The sequence below is a fragment of the Zootoca vivipara genome, chromosome 10 (assembly GCF_963506605.1).
Source record: "Zootoca vivipara chromosome 10, rZooViv1.1, whole genome shotgun sequence".
Lineage (NCBI taxonomy): Eukaryota > Metazoa > Chordata > Lepidosauria > Squamata > Lacertidae > Zootoca > Zootoca vivipara.
This window is the reverse complement of record NC_083285.1, coordinates 69,652,482-69,664,727: the sequence shown is the minus strand read 5'-3', so window position 1 is coordinate 69,664,727 and position 12,246 is coordinate 69,652,482. Positions and strand designations below refer to the sequence as shown.

The window sequence follows — 12,246 nt, the reverse complement described above, 5'->3', positions numbered from 1 at the left end:
TTTATTGGGTGTTGCTTAGGGAAACGGGATCCAGAGCAACCTTTTGATAAGAGGCTGGAGCCGGAGTGGCTTGACCACCACATCTCTCTCCACACACATACCGCACACACACACAACCCCCCCCACCCTTCCCACCCCCAATACATTCAGTCCTCCCTATTCCACAGTGACCCTGAGTGCAAACTTGCCACCAGCCTGGCTGCAATGCGCACTTAGCTCGCGCAGGCGGCACATCCCAGAAAAGCCCCGCTCACTTCTCTCTCTCTCTCTCTCTCTCTCTCTCTCTCTCTCTCTCTCTCTCTCACACACACACACACACACACACACACACACACAAACCGCCCACCCGCCGCCACAGCAAACCACCCAGGTGGAGCCTGGGGTCTTCCACGCACATCCCCGCTGGTGGAGGCGACGCCTGCGCCGTCCCAGGGCTTCCCCTCTGTTCCCGCCCAGCTAGCGCCCGTTTACTAAACGGGCTGAATTCCACTAGTTCCATATATCTAAATGGGTTCTCCCCTGTGAGAGTCCCAAGATGTTTCTTAAACACTCCATTATAACAAAAGCACTTTCTGCAAATCTTTCCATTTAAACTGCTTCTCCTCTTGAGTTGTTGATGGGTTTGTACGGTTAAACTATAAAAGTTCTTCCTGCTCAAGAGTCTGTTGATATAGGACTTCCACTAGGACTGACCCTCTATCTACTTTCCTGACATTTGTATGGTTTGTCTCTTGTGTTAGTTTCTTGACTTAAATCAAGGGCTCCCCTCTGACTGAAGTTCCTTCCACATGCCATACATTTATATGGTTTCTTTCCCGTGTGTCTGCTGATGTTTTCTAAGATTTCCACTGTGACTGAAACTCTTTCCACACTCCATACATTTATATGGTTTTTCTCCTGTGTGAGTCCGTTGATGTTGTCTAAGGTTTCCATTATCACTAAAACTCTTTCCACACTCCATACATTTATATGGTTTCTCTCCTGTGTGAGTCCGTTGGTGTCTTCTAAGGGACTCATTGAAACTGAAGCTCTTTTCACACTCCATGCATTTATATGGTTCCTCCCCTGTGTGAATCTGTAGATGTCTATTGAGTTGTCTACTGTGACTGAAGTTCTTTCCACACTCCATGCATTTATATGGTTTCTCCCCTGTATGAGTCCGTAGATGTCTATTGAGGTGTCCACTGTAACTGAAACTCTTTCCACACTCCATACATTTATATGGTTTCTCTCCTGTGTGAGTCCGTTGATGTTTTCTAAGGTTTGTATTACCACTAAAACTCTTTCCACACTCCATACATTTATATGGTTTTTCACCCGTGTGAGTCCGTTGATGGCTTCTAAGGTTTGAATTTAAACTGAAGCTCTTCCCACACTCCATGCATTTAAATGGTTTCTCTCCTGTATGAGTCTGAAGATGTCCTCTAAGTTGTCCACTCTGACTGAAGCTCTTCCCACACTCCATACATTTATACGGTTTCTCTCCTGTGTGAGTCTGTAGATGTATATTGAGGTGACCACTGTGACTGAAACTCTTTCCACACTCCATACATTTATATGGTTTCTCTCCTGTGTGAGTCCGTTGATGGCTTCTAAGCTTTGCATTTAAGCTGAAGCTTTTTCCGCACTCCATGCATTTAAAAGGTTTCTCCCCTGTGTGAATCTGTAGGTGTATATTGAGTTGTCCACTCTGACAGAAGCCCTTTCCACACTCCATGCATTTAAATGGTTTCTCTCCTGTGTGAGTGCGTTGATGTGTTTTAAGTCTTGCATTGAAACGGAAGCTTTTTCCACACTCCATGCATTCATATGGTTTTTCTCCCGTGTGAGTTCGCTGGTGTAATTTAAGGTCTCCACTCTGACTGAAGCTTTTTTCGCACTCCATGCATTTAAATGGTTTTTCGCCCGTGTGAGTCTGTAGATGAATACTGAGTTGTCCAGTCCAACTGAAGCTCTTTCCACACTCCATGCATTTATATGGTTTTTCTCCTGTGTGAGTCCGTTGATGTTGTCTAAGGTTTCCATTATCACTAAAACTCTTTCCACACTCCATACATTTATATGGTTTCTCTCCTGTGTGAGTCCGTTGGTGTCTTCTAAGGTTTCCATTATCACTAAAACTCTTTCCACACTCCATACATTTAAATGGTTTCTCTCCTGTGTGAATCTGTAGGTGTATATTTAGTTGTCCACTCTGACAGAAGCTCTTTCCACACTCCATGCACTTAAATGGTTTCTCTCCTGTGTGAGTCCGTTGATGTGTTTTAAGTCTTGCATTGAAACGGAAGCTTTTTCCACACTCCATGCAATCATATGGTTTTTCTCCCATGTGAGTTCGCTGGTGTAATTTAAGGTTTCCACTCTGACTGAAGCTTTTTTCGCACTCCATGCATTTAAAAGGTTTCTCCCCTGTGTGAACCCGTTGATGTCTTCTAAGCTTTCCATTCTCACTAAAGCACTTTCCGCACTTGATACATTTAAAAGGTTTCTCTCCTGTGTGAGTCCGTTGATGTTGTCTAAGGCGTCCACTATCACTAAAACTCTTTCCACACTCCATACATTTATATAGTTTTTCACTTGTGTGAGTCCGCTGATGTTTATTGAGGTTTCCCCTCTGATTGAAGCTCTTTCCAGACTCCTTGCATTGGAATCCTTTCTTGCCCATGTGAGTCCCCTGATGTGTTCTAAGTGTTCCACTATCAGTTAAACTCTTTCCATTCTCCATACCTTTAAACGGTTTCTCCCTTTTTGAGATAGTTGATGTGAGCTATGTGTGCTCATTCAGTGAAGCATATTCCACTTTTCACACATTATAACGTTTTTTTCTAGTGAAATGAAAGTTTCTCCCTCCCCCGAAATTCTGACTTCTCTTCTCCATCACTTTCCTCAGAATGGGCTGAGAAGAAGTCCTGTTTGGGTTTCAAGGAAGAGAACAAAGAAAAAAAGAACACATCAAGCACCATTAGCAACCTCTCTTATTGCGATGTCTCCTACATTCTCCACCCATGTTCCCAGATTTTAGGAAATGAAGATGCAATGTCATCAAATGATAGTAATGCACCAGCAACCTTTCATAGTCCTCAATCATCGTTAATAAAGCAGCATGATCTGGGAATACAGCCTTTTCAAATCTATTCTTTCCTCACAGGAAAGGCAGCTGCTCTCTGTCCATCAACAGGTCCTCTCTTTCTCCATCATTCCTTTGAACATTTCCCATCCTCTGCATCATAATCCTCCATTCACCCCCGTTTCCCCCTCTAGATCTTCATTAATCCCCTGCACAGTCCCATTGGCCTCAGGAGGTCCATATGGACCATTCTGTGAGACCCAGGTCTACGTCTTTTCCAGGGACTGTGGTCTGGGTCAGTCAGAGAACAACCGTAGTTACAAGGCTTGGTGCTTGGGGTCAGCTGAATGGGTGCTCAGGGAAGCTCCTGTCCTTGGAGATGGACCTCCGTCTACATGCCTCACATTGCATGAAAAGAGCAGGAGAAGCCGAAGGAAAGCAACTGGCACATGGGGATCCCAGACGGAAACACCCACCCCCATTGTTCTTTATAATAATGATGTGCTGCCTGATCTCGTGCCCATCTTCTGGACTATCCTAATCTGGCACTGAAAAAGCTTGATATTAAAGGCAAATGGATAACTGTACTTAAGGGAAACTTCAACCTTGAACATGTAGTATTGATTCATTAATGGCCAGAAGTTGTGTTATTTCTGGGGACATGAATTTATTCCTGATCCATCTTAAATATCATAATTATAGGATGTCTTGGGGTGTTAGGGGAGTAGTAGTACCTTTGGTGGCCGACAGGTTATGGGGGGTCCCCACCCTGCACTGAGTGCTCACCTGTGTCAGTATGCAACAGGGGCCGTGATCCAAGCAACGGCTTCAACTGGCCGGCTAAACCAGGTGAGGATAGCTGATGGGTCTCAAATCCTTGGTGGGTTGGGGAATTCTGCTGCAGGTGAAGGCAGGCCCTGGTGGATGGAGAGGATGAGAACAATAGTGAATCCCTCAGTCAAGAAGGCAGATTCTGTCCATGTTGCAGAGGAAAGTGAAGGGAAGGTGGGGCTCGTCAATTGGGGAAGGGACCCCATTGAGAAGGAAAACTCGGATCCTAAACCTTCGCTGCCTCGTGGGTTATCCTCAGGAGAAGAAAAGGCTCTGGAGGAGAACCTCTCTAAGACCGTTGGATGATGTCCAGCAACTCCTGCAGCCAAACTGATGCCAAATATACTGACCTGCGTCTCCAAAGAATAAGAGGAACAGAAATGCTTTTGAGGTGCAACTTCTATATCAATCCTGAGAGTCTTTCCACGGACTCTGCACCCCTGTTTCTTATGACAGGTGTACATTATCCTCATCCTCAATGAACCAGGCAGTGGAAAAGACACTTAAAGATGGAAGCCTGAGAGAGAGGGAAAGGCTTCTGGCTGCTTCCTGGGTGGGAGTGTGGAAACAAAGAGCCGCTTCCGGGAAGCTTCCCCTCCCCTCTTCCTCTTGGGATTTCCTCTCCTCTCCAGGGGGACCAATGGTTGGTGTTGAATAGTGGCTAAGAAGGATGAAGACACAGCTCTCAAAACAGCCAGCTCTTTATTCTAGCTCTGAGTCCAGACTGAACAGTAGCTTAGCCCAGTTTTTCCCAACCTTGTGCCTGCAGCTGTTTTCGGACTACAATTCCCATCATTCCTGACCAAGGTCTTGCTAGCTAGGGATGATGGGAGTTGTAGTCCAAAAACAGCTGGAGGCACAAGGTTGGGAAACACTGGTTAGCCGACTGTCTTATATAGTATTCAGTAATTTGCAACAGTAACAAACTCCCCCTAGCTACCCAATCCGTGAACAGCACTCTCAATCTATCATTTGCATGTTGTGGACCTGAGTGAGAACTGCAGCCACGTTGCCCAGAACAAGTACTGCAGTTAACTTAATGCATAAGGGATGTTCCCCCCCCCCACTTCTTCGCCCTCCGCTCTCTTTCCCTGTGTCTCCCCTCCGCACCCCTTGTCTCTCCATCCGGAGCCCCCCCCCAAGACGAGTAGAGAAGGGACGAGGGGGGGGTCTCTATCCAGGCGTCCCCCGCTCCCGTTAACCCTTTCCTGGCCCGCCTTTCTCAATGCAGAGACCAGAGGGTCTCAGGGATCCCTGCGTGGGGGAAACGGGGCAAGGGGGGTCCTCGTGGGGACCCCCTGGGTGGGCGCCCCATGTCCCCCCCCCGCCAAGGCGCCTAAGGGACCAAGGAAAGCCCCCTTCGCAGCACGCGTGCAGGGATCGACACCATGCGGACGGGAACCACGAATGGCGCTTTGCGGAGCTGGCGGGGGTCTCTGGGTCCTTTCTCTCCCCCCCCCCCGCGGCCCCTTTACCTCTTCGTCCTCGCTCCCGATTCTCTTTCCCACGGGGGGGGGCGTTTCCCCTGCCGCCCCTCCTCCCCTTTCCGAAAGCGCGCGCCCTTAGAGCTACGGCGCAAAAGAGCAATCCGGTGTAGAAGCTCCACTTCCGGGAGAAGCAGGCAGTTTGGGACGGGGCTCTCCTCCCCCCCCCCCATTCCCGGAACAGAAGCCGGATGGCGAGGAGGAGGAGCAACATATTGGGGAGGGGATTTGGGGTTGAGGGGGCGGAGTGAGACAAGGATGTTCCAGGAGGGGAGGGGAGGAATTTAGTGGGGGGCGGAGAGGAAGGTTTCCCCCCTCCCCTCTTCCTTCTGGGGATCAGGAGAGCGAGGGAGGGGCTGATCCCAGCAATCCAACTGCAAAGTGCCCCCCCCACAATGGTTACATTGCAAAATCCTTCCTTCCCCCACTCCACGCCATGACCTCAGAATGCTCCATCCATGTTTTAGGTCTTGGTGCTCTTAACACCAGGAATGGGGGGCAGAATTGTACCTCACTGATGGTGCCGTGGGCACTGAAGACTGACAACTCAAGCAGGAGGCATAATGGGGGGGGGGCACACTCATAGGAGGAATGGATTCCATTACAAGGCATGGTGAATAATTTTGGCAAATTCAAACGCAAATACTTACGGTGGAGCGATGAACCCCAAATGACTGAGAACTCCCTGCAAACAGCCCCACTCTCCCAGGGCTCGTAGGACCTGGACCTAACCAACCAGATCTTTCGAAGTGTGACAAAACACCCTGGATGTTGGGAGCAGTTTCCATACGCCGACTCCTGGGTAGCGGTCCTGAGAGAGAGCCCTACATGGCTACAGAAGTTCAAAGGAAAGTATTGTACCTCGTTGATGGTGCCGTGGGCACTGAAGGAGGCAGAAGTAATCAAAGCCCAAAAGAAAGAGCACTTTCCCAGAGGAGAGGTGAAAAAGAAAGAACCAGCCTGGCCCCCAACCGCTCCCATATCAGCCTTTTATTGGCCAGACCTAGAGTTTGGATTTTGGATTTGATATCCTGCTTTATCACTACCTGAAGGAGTCTCAAAGCGGCTAACATTCTCCTTTCCCTTCCTCTCCCACAACAAACACTCTGTGAGGTGAGTGAGGCGGAGAGACTTCAGAGAAGTGTGACTAGACCAAGGTCACCAAGCAGCTGCATGTGGAAGAGTGGAGACTCGAACCTGATTCCCCAGATTACGAGTCTAGTCTACTGCTCTTAACCACTACACCACACTGGCTAGACCTAGAGTTAGGAGTTTTGATAGCCTTTGGGGGCATACAACACCCGGGATCCAAGCCTTCTTCCCTTGTCATTTCCCCAGCTGGTGCCTCCCCACCCCCTTCCACCCTGCCAGTCAATGACAGCAGCAGCAGCAACAACAATAAAATCAGTACAATAACAATATGCACTGTGGTCCTCTAGCTGGAAGAATAAAAACCTCTGGGACAATGGGAAAGTACTATCACCCCCAAACCCCAGAATAAGCAGCAGCTCTGGGGCTGCCCCATGGGGTTCATGAGTGAAGATGGACCCCCCCCCCCCGGAGACTTCCCTGGTACCTGCAGCCCCTCCTTCCCCCTCTTGCAATTAGGCTTAGGGGCGGGGAATCTCCCATTAAATTACAGAATTTAAAGTTTTCTTCAGAATATGTAGGAGGCAGGGATAAGTTCTAGTGAAGAAGCAGTGTTTGGAGATCATGTGGTGGGGGGAGGGGGGACAGAGTTTGGTGGAAAAACCAGTCACACACACACACACACACACACATCTTGCATGCTTGAGTACAGCAACTCCAGGGCATGATTTAAGTATCAGCGGGGAAGGGGCCACGTGCAGAGCAATTCCCATGCAGAGGTCAAAACAACAACAACAACAACAACAACAACAACAACAACACACACACACACACACACACACACACACACACACTGGAAGCAGGACTTCTTCAGTTATAGTTTACTGAGGGTTCAAAGCATACAGTTCTCATTGGGTTCCCAGTGAGGCACAAAATCCAGTTTTGGCAGTAAAAAAATACACCCACAGTATATCTAGGTCAGGCACACAAACCGGCAGAAGGGAGCAAGGGAGGAAAGAGGCTGGAACGACACAGGGCAATGGAGGTGTGTGTTTCGCTTCCTGTCGTCTGGGAGGGAAGTCAGCAACTGGGCATGTGCAGGGGCTTCACGAAGCAAAGTTTTCTGCCGGCTGCTTCCAGGTACATCCTAGAAACACACACTGTGATTCGTGGTTTATTGCCATATCAATTGTTTTTCAAAGGTTATCGTGATGTGGTCTAGAAACCGGTATGGACGAGCTATTAATATATCGCCCAGCCCTAATCCTCACTCCCCACCACCAATTCAGATTTTCCCTCTCTATCAAAAGGTATCTGTGAGGGACAGGGGATATCGCGAAGTCCCTCCCCTCCTGAGTTCAAGCCCGTCCCCGAGCAAAGGGGAAAGCAGGGAGAGTTCCGATTCCAGTGGGGAAGCAGGAAGTCGTGTCCGAGGCTCAGGCAAGGTAGAGGAGCCAGGGTCCCAGGTGGGACAGGAAGGGGCAAGCAAGGGGGGAAGACCCATCCCTCCAACTCCAGAATTACGCAGGAAGAGGAGGGGCAAGAGGATGGGTCTGCCAAAGCTTTTGTGTTGGAGAAAGACGCGCCAAAAGCCATTAGGAGGTTCTGAAACCGACTGACAACATCGCTCCGTGTAAATAGCAATGACTTGAGCACTGTAAATACGCAGCACCAATAAAAGAATAAAATGCAGAGCTGCGTAGCGTCGTTACTCTGAAGTAGTCCACTCAGGCCACTGTGACAGCAACCTCCTAATCCTTTTTGGGCTACTTCGGAGTTGCCGGGATGAGCGTGTCCGAGGCGGAGAAGTGGCGGCAGATCGCTGAGCAAGCCCAGCTAGAACTGCAACAGCTGTCGCTGCAGGCGCAGGGAGAATTGAAGGCAGCTAAAGAGGAGACTAAGAAGGTCCAGGACGACCGGCTACAACTTGCGGAACAGGTGAGAGAGCTCCAGGAAAAAGAGCAGCATTTAAGGGCGGTGGCGGTAGACCTCCAAAACAAGCTGGATGCAGAGAAAAACAAGGCGGGAGGGGCTCCCCAAGTCCAAGTGCTGCCAGGAAGGAGAGCAGGGACCCTTGTAAGCAAGTTCAATGGAGACCCGAAGGAGTTTCAGGGCTTTGAGACTGAGATCGTGTATGCTCTTGAGCTGCACCAGAATGAGTTCCCCGATGATGAGCACAGAGTAGCGTTTATTGTGGAACATCTCACCGGAGCAGCCAGGGAGTGGCTAAGACCATTAATCGCAACCAAGAATCCTTGCATGAAAAATGTCCAACAATTTCTAGAAGGTTTGAGGACGATGTATTCGTCCGATAGTCATTTGGACCAGACTAAGGAGGAACTGCATAATTTACGCCAAGGAAATATGACAGTTCGCGCATATTGGGCGAAATTCACCATGCTGGTGCACAGACTGGGGTGGGTTTTGGATTCGCCTCCCATGCAAGCTGCGTTTTACTTGGGTTTGAGCGAGGAGGTGAAGGATGAACTCTCGAGAGGTCCAAAGCCCAGTACTATGGATCAGCTGAGCAAAGCAGCTCTGGCGGTGGGGGTGAGGCAGGAATCCCGGTGGAACGACAAGCAAGCGACGCGCGCAAAGCGGGCTTGGTTCCCACGGTCGCAGGAGAAGCCACTCCCTCAACAACCCTTTCAAGCCACGCCTGGAGCCAGCCAGGACCAGGAGCCCTTGCAGATTGATAGCGCGCGCGCGCGGGCTTTTCAAACCCCAGCGGCGCCAAGACGCAAGGAGGGAAGGGGCGGGAATTGCTTTCTCTGCAACTCACCCCAGCATCTCGTCAGAGACTGCCCACATCGCAGGGAGTGGCAAGGAAAGGCGGGAACGGTGGTGCCCTCCCCCACTGACGCAGCACCACAGCAGGGAAACGGGAAAGCCTGGCTGCAGGAGACAAGGGGCAGCAGCCAGGCACAGTCAGCAGACAACAGCCCCAGCCCGCCCACCCGCACAGAGAGGTGCAGAGCCAGCCCACCCCTCCCAGAGCAGGAGTGGTTCTAGAAGTGACGCTAACGCTCCCAAATGGCTATCCCCTGACAGTCCTTGCCTTAATTGACAGTGGGGCGTCCGCCAACTTCTTCTCGAGAAGCTTTGCAGAAGAGCACCAAATCCAGCTTTTGCAGTTGGATTTTCCTCTGCACGTGGCAACCATTGACGGCAGGGAGCTGCTGGGAGGGGCCATCACACATCAAACCCCCCCCATGAGAATGACGGTGGGAAGGCACTCAGAGACACTGGCGTTCAACGTCACCACCATCTCAGACCCCCCCATCGTCTTGGGCATGAGCTGGCTGGCGCGCCACGACCCCTCCATCAGTTGGCACCAGAGGTGCATCACGTTTGGGTCGGACTTTTGTCTGGAACATTGCATGCAGCACCAACCAGGGGAGGGGCCTCCAATAGCCACGGTGGCCACCATGCATATCAAAGGGGGTGAGGCAATACCCAAGCAGTACTGGGACCTGCAGGAGGTCTTCAGCGAAGCGGAGTCCGACCACCTACCCCCGCACAGGCCTTTTGACTGCCAGATCAACCTGGTGCCAGGGGCTACGATACCCCCAGCCAAGCTGTACGCCATGTCAGACCAGGAGCTGGAGGATCTGCGCGCTTTCATCGACAAGAACCTCAAGCGGGGGTTCATAAGGGAAAGCAAGGCAGCAGGGGGCAGCCCGGTCTTCTGGGTGGACAAGAAAGACACGCAACAGCGCCGTCTTGTGGTGGACTTTAGACGGCTGAATTCGGTGACAGAGCCAGTGGCTTTCCCCATGCCCAGAGTGGATGATCTCCTGACAGCGGCACGCAGGGGCAAGATTTTCACCAAGCTGGACCTAAGGGGGGCGTACAACTTGATCAGGATCCGGGAAGGAGATGAATGGAAAACCACGATGTTCACGCCTCTGGGCTCTTTTGAATATCTGGTGATGCCCTTCGGTTTGCAAGGGGGCTCAGCATGCTTCCAGGCCTTCATGCACCACGTCCTGGGGTCCCTCCTCTTCAGGAAATGCTTGGTCTTCCTAGATGACATCCTTATCTACTCGAATGACCCAGTGCAGCATGTGAAAGATGTCAGAGAGGTGTTGCAACGCCTGAAGGAGAACCACCTGTATGTGAAGCTGGAGAAGTGCAAGTTTCACACCAAAGAGGTGGACTTCCTGGGCTACAAGCTGTCAGACAAGGGGCTGGCGATGGACAAGGACAAGGTGCAGGCCATCCTGGACTGGCACAGCCCCAGGACGCGCAAAGATGCCCAACGCCTACTAGGCTTCGCTAACTTCTACAGGAAGTTCATCAAGAACTTCTCTCGCGTTACGGCTCCCATCACGGACTGCCTGAGAGGCAAGCAGAAGTTCAAGTGGACACCAGAGGCGCAAGCAGCGTTCGAAAGCCTCAAGAGAGTGTTCGCCTCAGACCAAAACCTATTCCATGTGGTGCAGGACGCGCCCCTACGCATTGAGACAGATGCTTCTGAAAAAGCTGTGGGCGCAATTTTGTTGCAACTGGACGCCAACAGGGAGTGGAGACCCTGTGCCTTCTTCTCCAGGAAGCTGACACAGCCTGAACGCAACTACACAGTGTTTGATAGGGAACTTCTTGCGATCTACGCTGCGTTCCAGCACTGGCGACACTTCCTGGTGGGCGCAAAGCACCCCATCCAGGTGTGCACAGACCACAAGAACCTGGAGTTCTGGAGAACTGCCAGGGTGCTCAACCAGCGGCAGATACGGTGGGCAGAGTTCTTCTCGAACTTCAACTTCTCCATCCACTACATCCCGGGGGAGCAGAATGTCAGGGCGGATGCCCTCTCCCGCAAGCCAGAGTACATGGAGGAGGAGGCGCCACCAGCCCCAAGGCACATTTTCCCCCCGTCGGCATGGTCCTGCGGAGCAGCTGTGGTGAGCGAGGCAGAACTCACAGCTCTGACGGCAGCGGATGAATTTGCCAACCGCATCTTCAGAGAACTGAGAGGGGGGAGGGAGCAGGCAAAAGACTTTGCAGAACGCAGAGGGCTGCTTTTCTACAAGGGTGCGCTGTACCTGCCCACCACCCAGCTTCGACGTACGGTCCTCAAGCAGATGCACGACAACCCTACAGCGGGGCATTTTGGAAGGGACAAAACCGCTCACCTAGTCATGAGACACTTCTGGTGGCCAGGGGTGCGGGAAGATGTTCGAGACTATGTAAGGGGCTGTACCACCTGCCAGCGGGCGAAGGTGGTCAGAGCAGCGCCACCAGGGTTGCTGGAGCCCTTAGCCACACCACACAGGCCGTGGGAAGTGGTGTCCATGGACTTCATCACAGATCTGCCTTCGTCCAGGGGTAAGACTGCAGTGTTGGTGGTGGTGGACCTTATGTCCAAAATGTGTCACTTTATACCGTGTGCCAGGGCAGTCTCGGCAGAAGAGACAGCCAAACTGTTTGTTGATCACATTTTCAGACTGCATGGATTACCTTTAAGGGTTATTTCGGATCGTGGCCGCCAATTTGTTTCCAGGTTCTGGCGGCGGCTCATGAACCTCCTGCAGGTGGAGGTCAGCTTGTCGACGGCTAGACACCCGCAGACCAACGGACAAGCGGAGAGGGTCAACGCCATTCTGCAGCAGTACCTGAGATGCTACGTCAGCCAGCGGCAAACGGACTGGGTGGATCGCTTGCCACTAGCAGAATTTGCCTACAACAATGCAGTGCACGTCTCCACAGGGGTGTCGCCCTTTAAGGCCAATTACGGGCGCGACCTCAGATCTTTCCCAGAGAGGGAGAGGGAGG

The 12,246-nt window shown here is 51.4% G+C and overlaps 2 protein-coding genes across 3 annotated transcripts in view; both read right to left on the bottom strand.

The window, feature by feature from the left end:
• LOC132592719 (zinc finger protein 420-like) overlaps positions 1–12,246 on the bottom strand; it is a 37,735-nt gene that overhangs the window by 8,427 nt on the left and 17,062 nt on the right. The gene's annotated exons all lie outside the window — the stretch shown is intronic.
• On the bottom strand, positions 139–5,506 carry LOC132592717 (zinc finger protein 658B-like). Of its 2 annotated transcripts, XM_060279298.1 has the most exons (3): positions 5,374–5,506; positions 3,854–3,984; positions 139–2,909 (listed from the first exon to the last, which is right to left on the bottom strand). In XM_060279298.1, exon 3 carries the CDS (start codon positions 2,723–2,725, stop codon positions 800–802), a length of 1,926 nt encoding a protein of 641 aa, XP_060135281.1. In that variant the 5' UTR covers positions 2,726–2,909; positions 3,854–3,984; positions 5,374–5,506; the 3' UTR covers positions 139–799. The 2 variants fall into 2 exon arrangements, with proteins under 2 accessions (XP_060135281.1, XP_060135280.1); XM_060279297.1 differs by lacking the exon at positions 5,374–5,506 and having other exon boundaries at positions 3,854–4,504.

Coding starts and splice junctions, on each gene's coding strand:
- LOC132592717 (XM_060279298.1), bottom strand. CDS start 2,725: ATGGAGAATGGAAAGAGTTTAACTGATAGTGGAACACTTAGAACACAT.